Source organism: Sabethes cyaneus, chromosome 3, assembly GCF_943734655.1.
Source record: "Sabethes cyaneus chromosome 3, idSabCyanKW18_F2, whole genome shotgun sequence".
Classification (NCBI taxonomy): domain Eukaryota; kingdom Metazoa; phylum Arthropoda; class Insecta; order Diptera; family Culicidae; genus Sabethes; species Sabethes cyaneus.
In genome coordinates, this window is record NC_071355.1 from 108965949 (window position 1) to 108991985 (window position 26037).

At 38.1% G+C, this 26037-nt stretch overlaps 1 protein-coding gene across 3 annotated transcripts in view; it reads left to right on the top strand.

Annotated features, from left to right (window-relative positions):
* LOC128744567 (C2 domain-containing protein 5) overlaps window positions 1–26037 on the top strand; it is a 255968-nt gene that overhangs the window by 165483 nt on the left and 64448 nt on the right. For all 3 annotated transcript variants that reach the window (XM_053841668.1, XM_053841669.1, XM_053841670.1), the window contains exons 12-13: window positions 8686–9239; window positions 9296–9803. In XM_053841668.1, the coding sequence (XP_053697643.1) occupies window positions 8686–9239; window positions 9296–9803 (1062 nt within the window). The remainder of the gene's footprint in view (window positions 1–8685; window positions 9240–9295; window positions 9804–26037) is intronic.

The window sequence follows — 26037 nt, forward strand, 5'->3', positions numbered from 1 at the left end:
TCGTGGAAAGTACCATTTCGCAGGGGTTATTCTCTCCTTACTCGCTGTCGCTCGTTCGGACCCAACGGAAAGAAGTACACTGAAGTCGCTTTTTACGCAGTTTTTTTTACGCGACTATTTATATGCGAATTTCGGAATTTTCGCGGTTTTTTTACGCGACTTTCGGAATTTACGTGGTTTTGATTTACACAGGACGTATGCTTCGCGTAAAAAGCGACTTGAGTGTAATAGAGGTCAGTAAACCCAGGAAAATAAATAAACCTAATTGATGATTGTTTTTGGTGATCTTGTTATTGACTAACGTTTTATGGAAGAGTCTAAAATTACTCGAGTTCGATTAGTTTTTAAGTTACGCAAAAATTCTGATTTATTTGTATGAGAGTCTTTATCCCCCTACCACAGGGGTGAGGCGACTAAAACTAAAACTAAAAAAATCCCCCACATGCCAAATTTGGTTCCATTTGGTTGATTGATTCTCTAGCTATGAGGAAATTTGTACATATTTCAGGAGCGTCGCCTTTTAGAGGGGGGAGGGGTCATAATTTCCCTCCTGAAGAGAGGAGGAGTCTCAATGCACTATAGAAAAAGAACTTGCCTCCCAAAACACCCACATGCCAAGTTTAGTTTCATTTGCTTGATTAGTTCTGAAGTTTTGAGGAAATTATTATTTCCTTTGTATGGGAGCCCCTCTCCCAAAAAAGGGAGGGGTCCTAATTCATCATAGAAAAAATTTCTGCTCCCTAAAAGCCCCACATGCCAAATTTGGTTCCATTTGCTTGATTAGTACTCAAGTTATAAGGAAATCTGTATTTCATTTGTATGGGAGCCCCACCTCTTAAAAAGTGAGAGGGATTATTATTCCCCTCCTATAGAGGGGAGGGATCTCAATTCACCATAGAAAAAAACTTGCCTACCACAACACCCACATGCTAAATTTGGTTCCATTCCCTTGATTAGATCTGGAGTTATGAGGAAATTTATTTTTCTTTTGTATGGGAGCTCCCCTTCCTAAAAAGGTAAGGGGTCCTAAATCATTATAGAAAAAATTCATGCCTCCAAAAACACCCACATGCCAAATATGGTTCCATTTGAATAATTAGTTCTCGAGTTATGAGGAAATTTGCATTTCATTTGTATGGGGAGAGGTTTCAATTTACCATAGAAAAAATTCTTGTTTCCAAAACCATCCACATGTCAAATTTTGTTCCATTTGCTTGATTGGTTCTCGAGTTATGAGGAAATTTATATTTCATGTATATGGAAGCCCCCCCTATTAAAAGGGAGAGGGGTCATAATTCCCATTTTAAAGAGGGGAGGGGTCTCAATTCACCATAGAAAAAATTCATGCCTCCAAAAACATCCACATGCCAAATATGGTTCCATTTGATTAATTAGTTCTCGAGTTATGAGGAAATTTTTATTTCATTTGTATAGGAGCCCGCCCTCCTAAAGTGGGGAGAGGTTTCAATTCTTCAAAGAAAAAATTCTTGTCTCCAAAAACACCCACATGTCAAATTTGGTTCCATTTGCTTGATTAGTTTTCGAGTTCTGAGGAAATTTGTATTTCATTTGTATGGGAGCCCCCCCCCCTCTTAAAATGGAGAGATGTCATTATTCCCCTCCTAAAGATGGCAGGGGTCTCAATTCACCGTAGAAAAAAATTCCCTGCAAAAACACCCACATGCTAAATTTGGGTCCATTTGCTTGATTAGTTCTGGAGTTATGAGGAAATTTGTTTTTCATTTGTATGGGAGCCCCCACCCTCCTAAAGTGGGGAGGGGTCTTAATTCACCATAGAAAAAATTCTTGTCTCCAAAAACACCCACCTGTAATATTTTGTTTCATTTGCTTGATTAGTTCTCGCGTTATGCAGAAATTTATGTTTCATTTGTATGGGAGCCGCCCCTCTTAGTGGGGGGAGGGGTCTCTAACCATCATAAGAACCTTCCCTGGCCCCGAAAACCCCTATATGCAACTTTTCACTCCGATTGGTTCAGTAGTTTTCGATTCTATAAGGAACATAGAGCAGACAGAAATCCATTCTTATAGGCATATATTTGTATGGGAGCCCCCCCTCTTAGTGGGGGAGGGGTCTTTTGCCATCGAGAGAACCTTCCCTAGCCCCAAAAACCTCTACATGCAAATTTTCACGCTGATCGGTTCAGTAGTTTTCGATTCTATAAGGAACATAGAGCAGACAGAAATCCATTCTTATAGGCATAGATTTGTATGCCCCCGCTCTTAGTGGGGGGAGGGGTCTTTTGCCATCGAGAGAACCTTCCCTAGCCCCAAAAACCTCTACTTGCAAATTTTCACGCCGATCGGTTAGTAGTTTTCGATTCTATAAAAAACATACAGACAGACAGACAGACAGACAGACAGAAATCCTTTTTTATAGGTATAGACTAGCTGACCCGACAATCTTCGTATTGCCACAAATTAAATGGTGTTGTACATAAATCCTGAATCTTGGATGACCTTTATCACAATGTCGAGTTTTGCAAGTTTCTGATGAGTTCATGGGTGTTTTAATATACAAATTTCCCTAATAAATAAACCTAGATAGTGGTGATCTCTACGGGGGGCTGCCCCCCGCAGTGGTCGGCGCTTCCGACGGCAGGTCGCCGGCAGCACTCGCGGCCTGTGTTCGTCTCGCCCTGAATCATCTAATGTTACTATTGATAGTTTTTGGTGGTCTTGTTATTGACTAATGTTTTATAAAAGATTCTAAAATTTCTCGAGTTCGATTAGTTTTTGAGTTACGCAAAAATTTCTGTTTTATTTTTATGAGAGTCCTTATCCCCCTACCACAGGGGTGAGGGGTCTCAAATCATCATAAGAAATCCTGCCTCCAAAACCCCCCACATTCCAAATTTGGTTCCATTTGCTTGATCAGTTCTCTAGTTAAGAGGACATTTGTATTTCATTTGTATAGGAGCCCCCACCACTATTGAAGGGGGAGGGGTCATAATAATTATGATCCCTTCCCGTCCTAAAGAGGAGAGGGGTCTCAATTCACCATAGAAAAACAAATTGCCTACAAAAATACCCACATGCTAAATGGTTCCATTTGCTTGGTTAGTTCTGGAGTTATGAGGAAATTTGTATTTCATTTGTATGGGAGCCCCCTCCCCTCCTAAAAAGGTAAGGGGTCCTAATTCATCATAGAAAAAAATCTTACCTCCAAAAACAGCCACATGCCAAATATGGTTCGAATTGATTAGTTCTCGAATTATGAGGAAATTTGTATTTCATTTGTATTGGAGCCCCCCCCCTCCTAAAGTAAGGAGGGGTCCTAATTTACCATAGTAAAAATTCTTGCTTCCAAAAACCTTCACATGTCAAATTTGGTTCCACTTGTTTGATTAGTTCTCGAGTTATGAAGAAATTTGTATTTCATTTGTATGGAAGCCTCCCCCCATCTTAAAGGGGAGAGGAGTCATAATTCCACTTCCAAAGAGGGGAGGGGTCTCATTTACTATAGAAAAAATTCTTGTCACCAAAAACACCCACATGCCAAATTTTGTTCCATTTGCTTGCTTAGTTCTCGAGTTATGCAGAAATTTGTGTTTCATTTGTATGGGAGCCCCCCCTCTTAGGGGGGGGGGGAGGGATCTCTAACCATCATAAAAACCTTTCCTGTCCCCAAAAACCTCTACATGCAAATTTTCACGCCGATTGATTCAGTAGTTTTCGATTCTATAAGGCACATCCCGACAGATAGACAGACAGACATCCATTTTTATATCTATACCTATAAAGAAGGATTTCTGTCTGTCCGTATGTTTCTTATAGAATCGAAAACTACTGAACCAATCGGCATGAAAATATGCATGTAGAGGTTTTTTGGGGCCAGGAAATGTTTTAGTGATGGTTAGAAACCCCTCCCCCCACTAAGAGGGGGGGCTCCCATACAAATGAAACACAAATTTCTGCATAACTCGACAACGAATCAAGCAAATAGAACAAAATTTGGCATGTGGGTATTTTCGGTGACAAGAATTTATTCTATGGTAAATTGAGACCCCTCCCCTCTTTATAAGGGGAATTATAACTCCTCTCCTCTTTAAAAGGGGGGGCTTCCATACAAATTTCCTCATAACTCGAGAACTAATCAAGCAAATGGAACCAAATTTGGCATGTGAAAATTTTCGAGGGCAAGAATATTTTCTATAGTAAATTAGGACCCCTCCCCACTTTAAGAGGGGGGGCTCCTAAACAAGCGAAATACAAATTTCCTCATAACTCGAGAACTAATCAAGCAAATGGAACAAAATTTGGCACGTGGGTGTTTTTGGAGACAAAATTTTTTTCTATGATCAATTGGGACCCCTCCCCACTTTAGGAAGGGGGGCTCCTATACAAATGAAATGCAAATTTCCTCATAACTCGAGAATTAATCAAGCAAATGGGACCAAATTTGGCATGTGAAAGTTTTCTAGGGCATGAATATTTTCTATGGTGAATTAGAACCCCTCCCCACTTTAAGAGGGGGGGCTCCTATACAAACGAAATACAAATTTCCTTATAACTCGAGAACTAATCAAGCAAATGGAACCAAATTTGACACGTGGGTGTTTTTGGAGACAAAAATTTTTTCTATGATGAACTGGGACCCCTCCTCACTTTAGGAGGGGGGCTCCTATACAAATGAAATACTAATTTCCTCATAACTCGAGAGCTAATCAAGCAAATGAAACCAAATTTGGCATTTGGGACCCCTCCCAACTTTGAGAGGGGGGCTCCTATACAAACGAAATACAATTTTCCTCAGAATTCTAGAACTAATCAAGCAAATGGAACCAAATTTGGCACGTGGGTGTTTTTGGAGACAAAAATTTTTTCTATGATGAATTGGGACCCCTACCCACTTTAGGAGGGGGGGCTCCTATACAAATGAAATTCAAATTTCCTCATAACTCGAGAACTAAACAAGCAATTAGAACCAAATTTGGCATGTGGAGGTTTCTGGAGGCAAAAATATTTTCTATGGTGAATTAGGACTCCTCCCAACTTTAAGAGGGGGTGCTTCTACACAAATGAAATACAAATTTCCTCATAATTCGAGAACTAATCAAGCAAATGGAACCATATTTGGCATGTGGGTGTTTTTGGAGGCAACCATTTTTTCTATGATGAATTAGGACCGCTTACCTTTTTAAGAGGGAGGCTCTCATACAAACGAAATACAAATTTCCTCATAACTCTAGAACTAATCAAGCAAATGGAACCAAATTTATCATGTGGGTGTTTTTTCAGGCAAGAATATTTTCTATGATATATTTTCTATGGATTTCCCCCTTTTAAGAGGGGGGGTCGTATACAAATAAAAAACAAATTTCCTCATAACTCGAGAACTAATCAAGCAAATGGAACCAAATTTGACATGTAAGTGGTTTTGGACGCAAGATTTTTTTCTATGGTGAATTGAGACCACTCTCTTCTTTATAAAGCGAGTTATGGCCCAACTCCCCTTTAAGAGGGTGGGCTTCCATACAAATGAAATGCAAATTTCCTCTTATCTCGAGAACTAATCATTCAAATGGAACCAAATTTCGCATGTGGGAGTTTTAGATGGCAGAAATTTTTTCTATGGTGAATTACGACCCCTTCCCCTTTTAAGAGGGGAGCTCCCATACAAATGAAATTCAAATTTCCTTATAACTTGAGAACTAATCAAGCAAATGGAACCAAATTTGGCATGTGGGAGATTTTGGAGTCTTGAATTTATTTTACGATAGTTAGAGACCTCTCACCCCTGTGGTAGGGGGATATGGACTCTCATACAAATAAAACAGAAATTTTTGCGAAACTCAAAAACTAATCAAACTCGAAAAATTCCAGACTCTTCCGTAAAACATTAGTCAATACAAGACCACAAAAACTATCTTTAGTAACACTAGATCATTCAGGACGAGACGGTCGCGTGTGTTGCCGGTGACCCGCCGTCGGAAGCGCAGCCCACTGGGGGGCTTGCAAAACTCGAGATTGTGACAAGGATCATCCGAGATTCATGATTTATGTACAACACAGGCTAATTTGTGGCAATACGAAGTTTGTCGGGTCAGCTAGTATTTTATATTTTAAGATAACAAGTAAGATGGTATAACAAAGCTTCCTTTCACCACCAAGTCGATTAAATCGGGTGTTTTGTATCAACTGAGTTTTCTGGAAATCTGTACTAGTGAATGAAGCAAAAAAAGAAAAATTTTTTTTTTGCTATAATCGCTGTAATCATTGCTAGGGGAGACCAGGTAGACTTGATCCAGCCACGTAGCCAGAGGTGGGGGCCAGGAGCCCTATCTTGGCTCCTAATAGATTATATGCATATCTTACTGCGTATAAATATAATACATCACAATACATTTAATGTATTGTAGTTCTAAACGCAAAAATATGCATATAAAACAGTTAAAATCAAAATTGGGCCCCCGGGCCCCCCCTTCTGGCTACGTAGCTGACTTGATCCCTTGGGACACTTGATCCATTCATTGTTTCTCAGTAAAAACAATGTTGTTTTTATGCAGAAAAAAACAAAGTTGTACATTTCATTCAACTAACAAAATTGCAAAACAAAAATGTAATAAATTTTTACATTGCAAAGAAAATATAATACAATAAGATTTGCAACGGAATAATTCTCTATACTTCTTTTTTTAGTGAAGTCCAACTTTTTGGCTACGGAAAACTGCCTTGAAATTTTTGAATTACTTTTCAAACAAAAAATTAGCTAAACATGTTTATTCATTGATGCTGTATACATTTTACAATAAAACTTGTATATATTTTACAAAATTAATTTTCAGTAAAACTTACTACGACAGGTACAGTAGACTCTCGGAAAAGTTAACTCTCTGAAAAGTTAATTGTTCAGAAAAGTTAAGCGAATATTAGCTCTTATGCAACGCTCTAAAAAGTTAATTTTTGGCTTAACTTTTCTGAGAGTTTAAATTTATTGGTTGTCCAAAGCGTTCATTCACACACGTGTGTTTTCCTTTTATCTTTATTTCTCATTTTTGGGTTTGTTATCGTCTTTCCACAGCTTCATACAGAGTATCATCATAGCTGGGATTAAATTAAACTCTTGTACCGGACAGTTGTAGTAATAGTTCAATACGGGCACATAGTTGCTTCAGGATTTTTGATAACAAACTGGAAAAGCGCAAACTCAGATTGAATTTTAAATACAAAAGAAGGAACAGTAAGGAACAAAAAATAAGCGCGAACATTACCAAAACGTTGTCGTAGACTACGAAAAATTAAAAATAAACTAGAGTTACCGATTATTTTAAATTTACTGAAAGGAACTATCAGGAAGTATCAGTTCATAAGGATCTTGCCACATATTTCTTTACATTACAACTTCCAGATTCCTAAAAAGGTGTATCCTATATCCGAGAATATATTTTTCGCTTTTGTATTTATCATTTTCGATGACTCTTAGGACTACTCAGAAAAGTTAATATTTCGACCCATTCCCCAATCGATTAACTTTTCCGAGAGTTCACTATACACTTGATCCACATAATTTCAGTGACACTTGATCCTTTTGTTAGGAAATGAAGAGCTTGGAGGCCGTTATGTCGTAAATAATAAAATGAACAATTCTCCATATCGTAAACATTCGTTATGTAAAAATCACGAATGGTTTGGAAATCCGGTCAGAACGACCGCAAAAATGTTCAATTTGAATGTAATGACACTTAAGCGATATGTGAGAGAGCGAAAAAATGCTTCTGAAAAGTTGATCTACCAACCGGACTACGAAGGAGCAACCTGTGCATTTTCCAAGGATGAAGAAAGACAAAGAATTCATCTGAACAAAACAACTCATCTTGTTTGAAGAATTCTATCAATCAGGTACCAAAATCGATGATTCCGTACAATACAATTATCAAAACACCTGTAAATATAAAACCATTTCCAAAGGCATCACCACGTAAAAATATGCGAAGAGTAAGAAAACGAGGAGATACACATCCTTACAGATGCACCAACGAAATTGAAGCTGGAGGCCGCTCTGATTATTAAACAGGAAAAATATAATGCTTCAAAAATTAAAACCCAACGAAAAAGTTCTCGTCGCAAATTATAAAAGATGTCCAAAGCTATACTTTTACAGATCGATGCACTTAACGATTTCTAAATACTTTTTATACTTTTGAATTAAACTGTTGTACACTAAATAATGATACTATATGAACTAGGCCTATTTTAATAAAACTTCCAAATGAAAGTTGAGCTTTAAAAATATATATTTGCAAATGGATCAATTGTGCCTAAACGGGGGATCAAGTCTCCCGCATATTTTGAATATGTACAATTTTCTGTACTTTACAAAATATCTCATATCTTTTGTTAAGCGCTACGTATCACTAATTGATAAATTGTAGGTAGTAAGCTGTATTGTAAACTGCCGAAAAATTGAAAACCCTGGTTTTTTTCTAGTAGACTTTTGAGAAATATACATAAAACAAAATGGGGATCAAGTCTCCCTTGTTTCCCCTATTAGTTAGCGATATGCGTCTTTTTATTTCAACGAGTGCTTTTGTGTATTAGCGCTTACTTTTCTTTCAAATGCTGCTCTACATTTTTTATTCCTCCATCGATTCGGTGGCTGGTTGATGATAACCTAATTTGTACCCGTAGATGTGAAAAGGTTAAGTAATATAGTATCGATTTCAGGTCAATGGACGCGGAACCTTAATACAAGCCCACGTATGCAGATCAAAGCGTGACCTTAAAGGAGAATCGAATGCCAAGGAAATGTCTGATGCGCTTCCTTTTCTTGAGATTGAACTGCATAAACTTCTCATCAATAAACTAAAAATGAGGGGAATGAATGCCATTTTTGGTTTGAAAGTGTCTGTAGCTGTTGGAGAACGGATGATGGCGTTAGTGGCAACAGGAACTGCCGTATATCTTTCGGCACTTCCTGCACCAACAGTGCCGAAACTTCTCGCTGGGAATTCTGGAGCAGACGTTGACAAGTTGAATGAACTGCAAAAAACAATTTGTAATACAGTGGAAAGAAATAGGGAATTCAGTCATTTAAAGGTGGTAAACGATTCTAATATTAATAACAAATCGTTAGCTCAACCGGATGATTCTGATGATTCTGAAGAGGATGTAATGGACATGGATATTACTTACGGCAATAAGGAAGCCTGTGTACTAGAATTGGATGATATGCATGATATGGAAATTATTTCGCTTCTTATGGAGCCGTGTCCCCCAGAGTAAGTATTTAGTTTCTTATGGCTTCGAATAGTTTTCAATTTCATAATGATTCTAGTGGTTTTGTCGTTGTGAATACTCAAACAGTCCCTGGACAACATGACTTAGAAGTGGTGAGGAATCTACAAATGTTTACTCAAATATGGCGTGCCAAATTACCTACTATTCAGCCAAACACTAGTTTTTCAAAACATTTTCAACGTTTGTTACAAGTGATATATTTCAAAATGAGAGCAATGATACCATGTGCAATATGTGATCTAAGATTCAAACTGGACTTCCCTGAAAATGATGAAATACAGCTTTTAGTAACTGGAATGGCTCTTGGTTTGGGAGATCTTTCCAAGTTAAGTACATATAAGAAAACACATATAGGCAGCACTTCAGTTCGAGAGCAGTCAAAACGTAATGATGAAGAGATGATATTTAGCATTGATGATGACAATTTGTCCGCGGGAAACACTTTTTCACATAGTAGTGCGGTCCCTCATCTCGCGCAGACTGGATCGCTCAAGTATAGGCGAAAATCACCATGTCGTGGAAAGCCAGGGCGAATGGTTAGGCATGTAAGTATACTGCTTTATGTAATATAAAAAACCCGATTTAATCCACCTAGTGGTGGAAGGAACTTTTGTTATACCATCTTATTTGACATGGACAATTCCAGCTCAAATAGCAAATCGGCGTGTCTCGATTATTTTTGATTGGAATTTTGATTTTTGAATTGGAAAGTTTTGCTGATATATTGGATACCACACAAGGATTCATTTTTCATTAAACATTTTTTCGCCAAGAGTAACTTTCCAGAAGGACGTATTTAGAAGTGAGATATTTTTAAAAGTTACCCTGCCGGGGTGTATATGTGAGCTTCTTGCAAACGCTATATCTTGTATTGTTGAAAAACTAGTTAACTACTGTTGAAGGGGCCTTAAGGGCCCCCTCGATCCTAAAACGCGCGGAAGGAAAAAATAAAAAAAAAAAAAAAGAAATAAAATAACCGTTTTTAAGTCGCACTACCGACCGGACGGGTCGGCGTGCCAAATTGGACTCCCATTTATTTTCCTAAACTTTTTACACAAAGTTAATTCTTACTTGCTAAAAACTGTTTACCCTAAGGAAACTCCTCCTTCTCGAGGTAGTTCCGTCCTATTCTCCCTAGCGGCAGACCTCACGCTGTCCGTTGAGCTTCCCTCTCGCGCATACATTTTAGCCCTCGCGCGGGAACTTTGTTTTTTGTCAACTCGAACAGTTCCGCGCTTCGTTGTTTACCTTAGTCGGCAAAACTGCAACTTCGCGCAACCCCGCATTTGTTTTGGGAACTGTTCGTTGCGACAGGTTAAGAAACTTGCGCGTTCATTAACCTAGAATGGTGCCGAACGCGTTGTTTTTCATCGAAGTATTTTGCCCTACCGGCGCCGTCGCTCGATCGAGTCACTGACCGGCGCGGGTAATCGAATAAAATGTTGAAGTTAATAATATGATTTGATCCAGGATTTCGTCCTTCGGATCCAGGCAGGATTAGTATACGGGAGAGTAGCGGGCAGGGTCGCTACATCTCCTCCCCCTTATGAGCTGTTGAGCACCGCTGAAAGAGATGCTCGACAACTGGTGGGTGATGGGCACTTGGTGTGTAAATCGAAGTGAAGGCGAAGTGAGGTACAACACTCAACAGCGTGGCGGATAACTACCCTTTCCAATAGTGAATACAATATGAATAGACTTCATTTCATTGATATCCGACATAATTTCTGACACTTTTTCTGACATTGACTTTTTTTAAATAGATTATAAAATCGAAATACATTGATTATAAAATAAAGTTCTTCTGATTATAATTTTTTTCTTCTTGTAATTAGCTAGTGCCCCGCCGCTTATGGCCATTAGTGACACTGCTTGATAACGTAAGCAACTGTGTTGGAGAGAATTTTCATGTGTACGTATTCCTGTAAATTTCAGCAATCTAGGTAGGTTCTATCGGCGACATCGGCGACCTGTCATCGTCCGGTCCAGATCACCGCAACTATGGTATTCATCTTTACTGTTATCTGAGAGGTTCTGGGGAATGGTGGGAGCGTTGAGCGTGTCGGAAAAAACGGAGATTCTTCCTCGTGTCATCTGGGCAGCTTCTCGGAATTTGGCATCTGGCATCGTAGTCAACCTTCGTGGTATTATCGTCGTCGACCGTCTCTCAAAAATAAATCGTCGTCTGCATGCTTCTTAGAAATCGTCGTTCCCGCGGCTTATTGGCTGCGCGTGGTGTATGGCGTGGCAACACTGTGCTTTGCATTGCTCGATGTACCCCTTGGCTTCAATATACTTTTTCATTACTTTCATTACATTACTTTTTCACTTTTTCGTATCGGCCCCCTGGCCTATCATAAACTTTCGTGGTTGTGGTTATAATATTACGGCCCCTTGGCCTACTGGCAGATAAGACTGCGTACTTATAATTGCGGCCCCTTGGCCTTCTGCACATATGCCCAAATAGTCGATCGGACTTATGTGGTGCGTAGCGAGGATCCGGCTGATCTTATGTAGCGTGACCAGCGGAATCAAACAAGCATCTCTACTTTTGCTTGCAGGTTCTTTCGTGTTAAAAAAAAATGGCGCGGTCGTCGGTAGTAGCTTATGTCGACCGTGCGCCTCCGTTGCTTCTTCACTTATCGAAATTGAGGTCGTCCTTCCTCACTTTTTGTTATCGTCATTGGCATTCACTAGCTGCTTCTTGGTTGTGGTCCCTTGATTCTCGTCTCCTTCGAATCCCGCCAATCCCTGACGCTCGCGACTCCCCACTCCCACTCACCTCGTCGTCTCAAAAAATCGTCTCGTCATCATGGCTCATCTGACATGGAGCCCGTTGGTGTCTTGCGCGACACATCCCCATGGCTAATTTTCGTCGTCCTCTCGTACTTGTGTAATCGTAATATTCACTTCTTAAAAATAGCACTTCCTAAACGCGTTAACCGGCGGTAACTCAACACGATTTTTTAGTTTCTCATAAAACACATCGGCTGCGTTCATTTATTTACCTGAAGGCTACCGCAGGTTGCCTTTCTCCTAACGGGCCGTAATAATTCATATAACTTTGTTTGTTAAGTTTTTGAAAAAAGAATGTTGTCAGCTCCTATTGTATCTATTGTGTTCTGTTTCTTATAGCCTAAGCCCGTAATTTTTCTTGATCCCTATCTAGCTACTTAATGCTATTCCAAGCAAGTCTTTATTTAACGTATAGTTTTGTTTAAATATTTAATTCTCGTTAGATTTATTGTTTTGGGGTTTTTATTTTACATGTATAAATATAAAGATTTTTGTTATAATTTTAGTTGTACACAAACAGGTTGTATATAAATCGATTACTATAAATTTTTTTTTTTTTTTTTTTGAGCCGAACGCCTTGCCTTCGTTCGAGCTACGGGTTCATGACCCTTTTTCATTCCTAAGTTTCAACGTAAGGTTGGTGACTTTTCTCATACCTTCGTTATTTCATTAAAAGTTCTGTTTTGCACCTCGTTGGCATTTTTCATCAACGTGTAAAATTTTTAAACAACCCCTTTTTTTTAATATCCCCTTTCCCCTCTCTCTCTCTTTCACTTTGCGCTCTCTCATTTACCTTTTAATTCTTCTTCAATAATAAATTTGTCTTTGATCGTCTGTCTTTTTCCCAACTTTCCCACTTTATTATGCAGTAGCCTGCATCTTCCTCCCCTCTCCCTCTATAGGTGCAGGCACCTGAGGATTTCGGCATTGGGCATCGGTAAGACTGTCATTCGTGCTTTCATCTATTCTGGGTGCCCATTCCCGTATTTATTCGCTCTTTCACACATGCATACTCATACATTCCGGTTTTGGCTTGCCTTGTTAATTTTTCAACAGTCTCATTCGCCGTTCTGCGCAAGAGATCCCCTTCGGGAGATTCTACCAACATTCCGAATATATCTTAACAACATTTTCCCCTGTGTCTAGTTTTCTTCTTCGATGCTGAGAAAAAAAATTTCATTGTCATAGCCATCATGGCCTCGTCATTCATTGTTCTTTTTGCACAATCTTGTATGTAGAACAAATCCTTTAACTACCTTTATTCTAGGCAAAGTCCTACGACTCCCTATCGTCATCATGTATTCGTTTTTATTATGGAGTGGCTCTTTCTGGCTCTTCTCCATATTTGTCTTGTTATTTTTTCATATATTATATTTTCTAGATTTGCTCATGTGCATAGTGTCTCACGTTTTCTATGCACCGGCACTTGTGTATTTTATATTTTTTCCCGATTTCATTATCTCTTTTTATTTTTGCTCGCGTGTATAGTGTCTCATGTTTTCTATGCACCGGCTTTCGCGTTCTTCGCGGATATATTTATTATATTCTTATTATCTTTCCCCGTTTCAATCTGTTTTATATTTCCCGCTCCTCCACGTAGTATCCTATGTTTTCTACGTGGGGCGTTCGTCCTTAAATTTTTGTAATTTGTCATATGCCCTTTCGGCCGTAAAAGTCTTCCATGTTTATTGCCTTTTAGCAGAGAGAGAGAAAAAAGGTAAACTTTGGCAGTTCTTTGCTGCTTTCTTCTTATATATCATATTAAAAGGGAGGTGTTTTCCACACTCTTTCGTCTGTTCATTTGACTTGTTATATTGTCAAATTTCTTTACTTCTAATGAGAGTACTCGTATTTCTCCTCATCATTTATTACTTTCCTTTTTCATTTTCTCTAGTGAAAAAAAAAGATTTATTATTTACTCTATGTGTACTTCGAGTTTTGAATAAAAATTTTTAACCAAAATCTTTCCTATAAAATAAAAGGAAACATTTTTTTTTGTATAAAGTAGGCATCCCTACTACTAACAGACATCAGTCTGAGTCTGCAGCATGGTTAAAATTGCTGCTTGTGCATACAAATATGCTGTGGATGCCGCTGGCTGTCTCCACCGCCGCTGTCAGCTTATCAACTGATCACATCGAATTAACATTATCGTTCAAAAATTTTCTTTTTTAAATTTTATTTTATTTAAAATTGTTAAAATTGCTTTTAATTCATAAAAAAAACTCCTAATAAATTATTAAAATTTAATAATTGCACCATAATAATTAAACTCTAGTAATGCAAATCTGTTCCGCCAGTACTCTTGAAAGGCGGAAAATAAAAATAAAATAAAATATAAATTTGAATAAAACAAACTTAGTATCCCCAGTCGGTCCCACTACTTGGGTTACGTATGTCGAGGGAAAAAACATTGTTCCAAAATGATTAAACTTTTTTCAAACATTTCCATCTGATTCTGGCCGAAAGACCATGATCCTCCGATCATAGTGCGCCGCAGGTTGAGTTGTTTATAATTTCAAACGCGCAAGCAGCCCAAAACTGCTGATTCAGCGCTTTCTTCACCGTGGCCTCAATGCCGCGAGCAAAGTTAATTTCAACATTTACAAACATTGCCTTTGCAATGCGAATGAACTAAAAAGAGACTCAGAGTGCCTCCCCTCGGTGGTCACTCATGACTCACCAGTCAGAAATGGCGGGGGGTCGGATCCCACCGCTGTCACCATACAATGAAGGGGCCTTAAGGGCCCCCTCGATCCTAAAACGCGCGGAAGGAAAAAATCAAAAAAAAAAAAGAAATAAAATAACCGTTTTTAAGTCGCACTACCGACCGGACGGGTCGGCGTGCCAAATTGGACTCCCATTTATTTTCCTAAACTTTTTACACAAAGTTAATTCTTACTTGCTAAAAACTGTTTACCCTAAGGAAACTCCTCCTTCTCGAGGTAGTTCCGTCCTATTCTCCCTAGCGGCAGACCTCACGCTGTCCGTTGAGCTTCCCTCTCGCGCATACATTTTAGCCCTCGCGCGGGAACTTTGTTTTTTGTCAACTCGAACAGTTCCGCGCTTCGTTGTTTACCTTAGTCGGCAAAACTGCAACTTCGCGCAACCCCGCATTTGTTTTGGGAACTGTTCGTTGCGACAGGTTAAGAAACTTGCGCGTTCATTAACCTAGAATGGTGCCGAACGCGTTGTTTTTCATCGAAGTATTTTGCCCTACCGGCGCCGTCGCTCGATCGAGTCACTGACCGGCGCGGGTAATCGAATAAAATGTTGAAGTTAATAATATGATTTGATCCAGGATTTCGTCCTTCGGATCCAGGCAGGATTAGTATACGGGAGAGTAGCGGGCAGGGTCGCTACACTGTTTTCAATAAAGCTGTTTAAATAATGTATGTTATTGTTTAAGTAATAGAGCGATGCGCAGTGAAAACATACAAGTTTTCATAATTTCTGAAAGGCCTTAGTCAGTAACCAACCTTTTCGGATACAACAACTTCCAAGAGGACAGTGTTATGCCATGAGCAGGAAATCAAAATGCCATTGTTCATACGCAGAAATAACCGACAAAAACGAAAAGCGACAAACCAGTTGTTTTCTGTCTATAAAATAAACATATGTAGCAACCAGAATGTGTCACGATAACAAAATATTGGGACAAATGAATATCTATTCATACCAACAAGCAGGACAACTTTCGATGAGAATATATTTTGATACACACTCGCTCTCGCAAGCGCTTGTTGTTGGTAATGCAGGTACACAATGAAATCCGGAGTGATTCGCGATTGGGGCTCAACTACAAATTGTAAACAAATCGTTTTATCACACCATCAGCCTTAAAAAGACTGATAATATCCTTGGCAAGAATCCTTTCTTCTGTTTTAATCGTTAGAATTATTTAAAACAGGCTTGCTGATAATCGCATCATAACGCCTATTTTTAGTCTTCAAGCAGGAACGCATTCGAAGATTCAATAACGCCTCACTGCTCCAGAATGAAGATAATAATAACACTACAAAGCTTGCAGCGATGTGACTTGCGAGAGAATAATACATAGGCCGAACATTTGTGTTTTATCTTTGCGCTTTCTATTCTTCGCCTTCGGTCCGTTTGCGGTGCGAAGCGTACATGATATTCTTCACTCTTCTTCGAATGCTTCGATCTTCATGAAGAAGCGAACAAAAATTTTTCACCGAGGCGATGATTAATAGCTTAGTTTAGTTGGCTGCAGATAACGGATAAAATGTAAAAGCAAACTGTTTCCGTATTTTATTTTTGGAAACCTAAGAAAATAGTGTGTATGTATGTATGTGTGAGTGTACGTATGCGCGAGTGTACGTATGTGTGTACTTAAGAACGTTTTGCACTCACTTTTCTCAGAGTCGATAGACAGATTTGGATGATCTTGGTGACAAATGAAAGATCACTATTGAATTTTATATAAGTATATAAGCAAACGTTATTTGAAAACTGTTCTGTTTAAACCTATCAAACGAAAATAAACTATATTTAAACTTGAATACTTAGGAACGTATATAAAACCGTCAAAACGAGGATAACCAAAACATCTATCAAGTGTCGATTTTATGTATTGATGTATGTATGTGTGCTTGCATGTATGTATATGAGTATGTGTGTATTTGTGGTGTATGTACGTGTGCTTGTAACTTCGCGCAGAATTCGCCAAACCGAACCGGGAATTGTCCGCTAAGCCTTCAGAATTGCCTCGAAGAAATATTCTGAGATGTTAGTTTTGTAAAACTGATTTTCGAATACGGTCGTGTCAAAAATAATCCGTGAAACGTGCCAAAATCGGTTTGATCTGTAGCTGGTTTATAGAAATAGTTACTCGTAGAATTAAAATAGCAAGAACTAGTTTTCCTATACAAATTTCAAACAAATTTTGCGTTCTTGCAATCAACAAAGACTTGCACTTGACAAACAATTATTTATCTCATTCAATTTCATATTGTTTCCGTAGTTACTGATATTTTACATATATTCATAGAGGACTGAAAAAATGATCATCTATGTGATATATTTTCCTAACCATACGAATATATTTAAAATTAATAAAGGTGTTGATAAAATAAATTAACTGGGTGACGCTAAGAAATGTTTACGCACCCCAGGAAGAGAAATATCACTATTGCACCTAGCACATTCTTGAATTAGGCTATTACAAATACATATTTTATAAAGTTTGTGTCCTTCCGGTGTTCGGCCACTGAAGGGGGGGGGGCGAAAAAAAAACAAAGTGAATTTTTTAATCGAGCAAAAAAAAACATGGATTTTAAGAATTTTTATTTAAGGTTTAAACATGAAAACCGAATCTATTCTTGCTTATAATATATAACGTTATTATTTTCTATGCAAAAATACCGTGACCGCTCCTAATTCTGCGCAGCTCCTAATTCTGCGCATTTTTCTTAATATATGTATATTTCAACATTGTGCATAACTATGACCATTGTGTTATTTTTTTATAAATGCCTGTTGAATACCACGCCATTATTCACAAAAGGGCCATAATATTTGACAGCGAAATAAATTAAACTGAAACTGAAAGTATTTCATACGTCAGAAAACAACGTCGTTAGCGCCAACGCTAAAACTGTCATTCTAGAAAATAACAAATTTATGATCGAAATTCCTTGCAATGATCAAATTACCCAGCATAGTTAGAAAGAATAATTAGTTTTAGTCATGTTTTAGACAAAAAGAGTGATTGCATGCCTTGGTTTCGTTGGAAAAATGCGACGCAGTAGTGCGCAGATTTAGGCACAGGTTTTTTAATTCATGTTCCAAATTCTGCGCAGTAATGCATCCTTCGAAGAAATCGCGAAAGAATACCTCACCCAAATGGCTGAGGTATAAAGGCATGAAAATTCAAGTAGAACCTTTAACTTGCATTGATTGGAATCCTGTGTTGCGACTCGGGGTCCGTACGAGTGCCAATTTATGGAACTATGCTTTCTGATTTTTTTTTGAATGTCCAACTTCAAGGAGCTGTCAGGCAGTGGCGAAGTGGTTTCTACATGAAAACACAATTTTTCATATTTGTCTAAAATGTAATATTCAGTATGCAGAAAACCCGAATCAACTCACCCTTCATGTTATCGACAATAAAATTTTTAAAGTAAGCCAATCAAAATGATAACAATATTGCTGTGCCACCTGGACAGCACAAGAACTCCAAATCATGGATTTATTTATGGTAATGGCTAATACCGGATTTTTGACATGCTTTTAGCGTATAAAGACATGGTATGAGTGTTTATAGTTACTTTTTAGGTGCGCAGAATTAGGCACAGTGGATAAGTTTACAAAACAAAAAATATACGCAATTGTTGGTCGACTTTTGATTCCCATGTTTTTTACCAGATACTATAGACCGTAGCACTACACGTTGCTGCTATCAACGTTATTAATTTAAGTCTAGAATACTTATAATAGCGGAAGAATCATAAAAATGTCTTAACTGCGCAGAATATGGTACGTTCACGGTATACGAAAAAAGACAAAAACGAGGGAAATTTTTTTTGAATGGTTTTCGGAAATTCCATTGTTCGAATTCGTGCTAGAAGCGTAATTCAACTCAGAATTTTCTCATCCGTCGGCTCTAGCGTATATTCGTATACTTTATATATCATGGTAAAATATTACTTTCTTCGGGAAAATAGTTTGAGTAATAGCAGCCTGGCCGATAGTACGTAAAATTGTTTTACTTGATTAAAAAAATCACATTGCCCCCCCTCCCCCTTCAGTTGCCTCACGTCGGAAGGACAAAAACTTCATAACATATAAACAGTGGCATAACTTGAGAACGGCTGGGCCTAAAAAAAGTTAAAATGACATAACATGATAATGCGTAGCATTTGATTTTGTTCTGGTTTTACAAAAAAAGGAAAATTTGGATATTTTTGAAAAATTTATCGGATTTAAAAAAAAAATCGAAAGACATTTTAGAACATGTTTTAAGCTATCTTTAATAAAAATGATATAAATCTGAGGGGATGTTTTGATAATTCAAGTTTAATGATTTTTGTCTTGATTTTGAAAAGTTTTTTCTTTCAGTGTATTTTTTCCGAAAATATACTTAATTTCCTATAACTTTTCCGTTGACGTCATTTTTAACAAAGAAGTGGTTTCCGAGATACGATATTTAAAAAAATCCCATTTATAAATACGCCCTTTTGAAAAGTTACTCTTGACGAAAATAATTAAGTTTCGTAGAAAATGAATCCTTGTGTGGCATCTAACATATCAGCAAACTTTCATTTCATTAAAAAATATTCGAGACAAACCGTTTTGTTAGTTGAGTTAGAATTGCTCAGATAGTGCACTTACACCCCTTTCCTTCCAAACGAAAACCAACTTTTATTTTGCTCGTTTTTTTCATGTTTTTAAAAAAGTCATTAAACGGTAAAATTTTGACGTGAATTTTCTGGCATGCATAAAACCTTACTCAAAGTATCCTTTCCTACCATTATCTCGATTTTTTCAATTTTGTCACTTACACCCCTTTCCTTCTCACCCCCTCAAATCAGACCGGACCAAGTCGCAAAATTTAAATAATTTAAATTATTGACAACACACGGTTAAGAATTTCCAAAGCGACAATTCACTTTAATCAGAATACATAAATGTTTTAAACAGCCAAAGATACGAAATGATTTCGAACGATTGAAACCTTTAAACTACACAGTAGTAGCAAACTTGGACTTTGACTTCGACCGGCCCAAGTCGCAACATTTAATAAAATGAGTTAATGACAGCAAACGATCAAGAAATTTCTAAGCTACATTATACACTAATCAGACTACATAAATGTTGCAAACAGCCAGAGTTATGAGAAGATTTCGAACGATTCATAGCTATAAACCATACAGAGCAGCAAACTTTGAACGCGTTTTTCTCGAAATCAAAGTTTTGTTACTAGGTTCGGTTTGACTTAACGCCGACCAAATAATAGAATTAACAGGAAAAGTTTTAGGTTTATCTAGCCGCAATGCAACAAATCTTCTGATTCTGTTTACCATCACAACGAATTTTGCCATTCGACATGAATAACTGGTTTCCCTTGTTTCCTAAAATCATTCATTCATTCGCGAGGAAGAACCAAAAAATATTCTTCATGAAGAATGTAGATGATATCGCTCACTATTGAATGCTTCTTTAGCTGAAGACTGCTTTGTGAATCGCATTAACCCGTAGTTCATGAGTGAGCAATACTTGTTGCCTGCCATAAAGGCGATAATTCAGAGAAGAACGAAGAACATGAAAAAGCGAAATATGCCGAATAGCTTCAACCGCAAAGCTGATCGAAGCTGATCTGAGAAGCTTTTTTTCACAGGTCGTGCAACTCTCTAGAGAATAACTAACAAAGAGAGTAAAGCGCTTTCGCGATAATCAGCAAGCCTGATTTAAAACAAGTTTTTAGTAATGGGCGATAGAAGTGTTTAATCAAAACAAAAGACAGTTTGCAGTTTAGCCCCTCGCATTGTTATGAAGTGACAGGCATATTTGCAAATCGTTTTGTAAACAGGCGATAGTAAAAAGATAACTGCGTTGTTTTCAAAACACAGGCGCATTGTAAACAGGGAAACTAAATAAAAAAATCAAAACAAGGCGAAACAGGGCTGGGCGAATCTCATTATCAAAAGGCTTTGAGGCTCATTCCAAGGGGTTCAACTATAAAACTTAGATTTTGAGCTTGAATGCACAAATTTTATGCAGTATTGTTGTGAAATTAAAAGATTGATTTATTCTACACCAATTTATGTCTTTAAACTTGATTTTTGTAACTTTTATTTAAATTAAGATTTGAAAATGTACTGGCAAATTATCACAGTGATATTTCTCATCGTTCACACTTTGTTAGTTGCGCCCTTATCGCGAATCACTCCGGAAATGTCTTTGTCGCCAGTCGGCAGGTTAAAGACAACACTTTATCAGCAACTTGAACTAAAGGGGAAAAACAGCAAAAACCTTAAGCCAAAAAATGGTTTGCTTTGACCTACAGTCTGTCGCATTTAAAATAACAAAAATTTGTGTCACCCTATTAGGGGATTCACGGTAACCCTAATAGTATAAGAAAATGGGCTATATTTTATTAGTTAACTGCTCTAAAGAAGCACCCGTTGAAAAATTACACATTTTTACGCTAGAGTAAATTGTCGCGTTTTTGAGGTTTGGTCCCGCTGTTTCATATCAATATGTTTTCTTGAATAAATTTCATCAATCATTTTTAACTCTCAATTGATCAACAAAAAAATCAACCCAATCTGAACAACCGGGTACAGGTGTACCTACTTAGTAATTCCATGACAAAAAGTGCTCCGGTTTTGCTCAAATTTTGATAGGTTTTGAGCTGCGGTTTTCCGATCGATTTTCAATATTTTTGCACCAATCGATCAGAAAATCTTCTACGCGTCCACACCAATAAAGAAAACTATTGATTTTTAAGAGCGTACTATTGAAAAATTGGATATAATGGAGCATTGTCCACCTAGAAATCCTCGCTGCGTGATTGGTTGTTGGCAATGACGTCATCAAAGTGGCAACGCGTTTTCACGCTTCGGCTTATAATTCAGTCAATTTTCAATAGATTTCCAAAATATTTACACCATTCGATCGGAAAATTGAATTGGAAAATATAGAAAACTATTGATCAATGCGTGTCATTGAAAAATTGAATATAACTCTAACTCGGTCTAGCTATAAATTGTCGCTTCGGGATTGGTCGAAATAATTTCCAATTATTTTCGAACAAGTCTTGGTACAATTCAGGAATCAACGAGAAAGTCGATGGAAACAAAGTTACAAGAGAACTAAATAGAATCCTACCCTTTCTCGTTGATTGCTATTTGCTTTGATAATTCCTTATTCTGCTGTGCCGAGCGGTGTCTCAGATATTTTAATTTCAATAGTCGTCACATTGAAGCATTGTCTGCCGTGAACAAGTGATAGCGATTAAAACCAATAACACCAAATGAAACACTAATTCACCGCAACATGCGCAGGAAAATGCATTAAAACTAAACCCAGTGTTTTGCTTTAATAATTATTGCTGAGCCAATAAACTTTATTTTGATCACCGGAGAACAACGATCTTTCATATCTTCATATAAGCATGTTTTCATGCTTAAAAGGACGGTGTCTGGTAATTGCTACAACTGTTAGAAATGTCGGCATTTGTCCCACTTTTCTTCGGCAATACAACAGCTTGAATGTTTAGCTAAACACCTCTAGTAACTCCGAAGAAACGTTTGTTCACTTCTCCGTCGATACGGGCAGCCAGCTGCAGACTGTTCTTCTCGTCACCCTACAATCTGCCCGCCTGCGTGCGGATAAATCCAAAATTTCAGCAGCGGCATTACTGCTGCTGGCTCATGGGTGCACCTAATTTTGCTTTCTCAGCAAACTGCAGACCTGCTGCAGCGGGACTTCTATTCCACTTTGCCAGATGGATGTCAGACGAAATGTTTGAAACGGCAAACAAACTGATGAAAATGAACCCGATTTTCGACTACCCTTTGTTATATACTAAACTAACGAGCGGCTGGAAAGGTGGTAGTAGTAGTAGTAATAGTAGTAGTAGGGGAAAGCCACCATCATTTCAAGGACTTGCCAATGTATGTGGGTATAATTACAGTAGATCCAAATTTGATTATCAAATGAATTTCACACTAATGCTGTTACAGAAGGGCCAAAAGTGATTGGGCGGACCCACAAGCTGAGGCACTTGTGCGCATTCCAGGGTTATAAGAATCGCCTTCCAGCATTAGGATCCTTCTATGTAATAATCAATTTCGCTGTACCAACTTTAACCCACGTGATGATTTGTTTGTTTTGAATTGAGAAGTGCCATATTTGCTTCAGACCTTAAGGATTCAGGTTGGCAATCCACTCCACCATCCAGCCTTCCACATTTATGATATCAAATAATAATACTATTAATAATATGATATTAAGATGAAATGTGGCATATATGGGTAAAATTAGAACAATCTCACCGGACTGCCGAACTTCGTATGGAATAGAGTAGCGTCCTTTGAGGTTCCATAAGTGCTTCTAATAGTAAATTTAATTTTTCATTCTGCTATCGATGTGCAGTATTAAAATTCGTTTTGGCCAAAGTTTTTACTATATAGCAGGAGATGCTTCATAAACTAAAACGAAAAAAATAATTAAAATAACTTATTAGGCTTACCTGTTAGCTAGGCTCCGCCGTCTGCCCAAAACCGCGGTTTTGAGATCAAACAGCCGGGAACCACCCAGCATCGCACCTCCTAGCTTGGCTACTCAATAGAGCATTACCAGGTATGACCACGTGGAGGCGCTGGGTAGGGGCTTGGGATGGCTAGAGCTATATTGGACGCTCCTCATTTGCACGAGCGGCTGGAAAGGCGGTGACTATGAAAAGTAGTAATGACGAACCACGAAAAAGGGCTGGTCGAAGATATACTTCGAATTCGAATCAAACGGTTTGCTGCTTGGCATAGTTATTCTGATATATAACAAGAGGTAAGTCGGCGAACAGTATTATTCAAACGCTAGCTGAGCTACTGCCAACATCTCATTGGCATATCTGGACGCGTCAAAGGAGGAAGCATCAAGGGCAAACGAAAGCCACGCTCGAGTCGTGCACCTCTGCAGTTCCCGGTCGGTCATGTTCATCGGCTGCTGAGGAAAGGAAAGTATGCTGAGCGTGTTGGAGCTGGAGCACTCGTCTCGCTGCCGTGATGGAATATCTGGCTGCTGAAGTTCTGGAATTGGCAGGAAATATATTGTCCGCGACAACAAAACGACCAGAATTATCCCACGTTACTTGCAACTGAGCCACCTGGACTGATATTTCATCGTGACTCATGACCATACCCGAACGGCTTCGTCGATCGCATAACTGCTGATGCTTTCCGGTTTATTCGTTGCAACAAGCCGTGCCTGGTTTGCGGTTATCGGTACTCCAATTTACCGAAAAGAAAATTACATTAAGTGCGTTAGTGCAAATTTATTGCAAGCTGGAGTTATGATAATCAAGCAATCGGTTCTTTTAAGAACCACGCAACAATTGAAGAGTTTATTATATTTTCTTGTCCAGTTAATACAATAATAACACAAGAAACGAGAGAAAAGTTGAATTTTTCACCGTGGCGGACGACCAACAAATGGCGGGAATAAGTTTTCTGGTCACGGACGACATTTTCTACCACTTCCAAAACGTGTACAGCTTGTAAATCAGTGTTCTTCTTTTGCAAGCCGCAGAAAAGTTTTGCGTAAAATTTTCAGCTTTTTGAAAACTGGCACGTACCATCTACAGATTACCAGAGGAAAAGCACTATTCAACGTAGAAACAGATCATGAAAATTGGTTTACTGTTTGGTTTAATGTGACTGATTCGTTTTAATAAAGTAGATTCAATCAATTCATAGAAATAACTCCAAAATCTCTTGAGGATTGTACGTATACAATGTTCCTACTTCGATAAACGTTACGCACAACGCATGTAGCATGTATGCATAAAGAATCGTATTATTACATATATGGATACATCCTACTATCGCTACAAAGAAACTTACGTAGTCCTACGTCACATAAGCGGTCGTGTCTTGTGCACAACCCCACTAATTTTAAAAAAATTCATAACTTTTGATTCCCTTGACCGATTTTAATAATTTTGATAGCAAATGAAAGATATGATAAACTGTAGCTGTAGAAAAACTGTAGCGTAAATCAGCTAGGGTAGATGCTCCAGTAATGGAGGGATTATGTAGGGGGATAGTATACAAAGACAATTTGAACGCTCAATTTATCAGTTTCCAATTGAACTACCCGATAATATGGTGCACCATAGTATTGGCTTCAAATACATACCAAAATTATACCATTCTGCTGGTTAATATATCTAAAATATTGCTTTTCCTGACATTAGTATGTGCTCCTAAAGTAGTGGTAATGTTCCTATAATAGTGGAAAATTTGCCTATAATAGTGGAATGTTGTTTACCGCCTTAGCAACGATTGCAATGAGCATGGCAGCAGGTGGATAACAACGTAGGCTTGTTAAAATGCTATGGATTGTTACGAATTTCTTAAGCAAATGCACTCTATTGGACTGCTGAAAAGGAATTTGTAATTTTTGCACCAACGTCTTGAATTTTAACCGTGTATCTTAGATAAAACTGTTAACAAATATATATTTAACAATAGAAAACGGAAATTGTCTCGAAATCCGCCAAAATTATGATATATTTCGAGTTTCCACCACTACTGGTACTACCACAACTACTGGAGCATCTACCCTATCTGTGAAAAATATTGGATCGAAACTCAAATTTTTGCTTACTTTTAAAATCATTGAATTTTAGTGTTTTCATGTTAAAATATCTAAAGAGATCCTAGTTTTTATATTTTTTTCTGAAAGTCTGAGTTGTTTGTTTGTTTGTTTATATTTGAGACCTTTTAACCATATCTGGTCATTCAGGTCTGTAGGATAATTTATATTATATTTCAGTGCTTTCGTTAAATGTGTGCTTGCAAGTTTGCTGCTTTCAGAAATTCAACCGTTTTCTTCAGAATGCTGATATCGTCACCCAGTATTTCTTGCAAGGATGTGCCTAGTTTACATCTTTGTCTTTCTGCGTCTTAAAGTCGGCAGTCGACAAGAATGTGTTCAACCGTTATTCTGGTGCCGCAGCTTGGGCACATCGCGGAGTCTTCTTTCTTCGCGAAGTGGCCATGTGTTAGTCTGGTATGTCCGATTCTTAGCCTTGTGATCACTCGGTTAATGAATCTGTCGTTTGAGTATGATGTCCATTTGAAGGGTGTGTTTTTGATTCGCCTTAGCTTACTGGTGCTGCTGGCCCATATATTGCACCAGGTGGTGATGATCTGGTCGTTTACTAACCGTTTGAAGTCCTCAAAGGGTGTTCTAATGTCGATTGGGGTTTTCAGCGATGCTCCTTTTTTTGCTAGA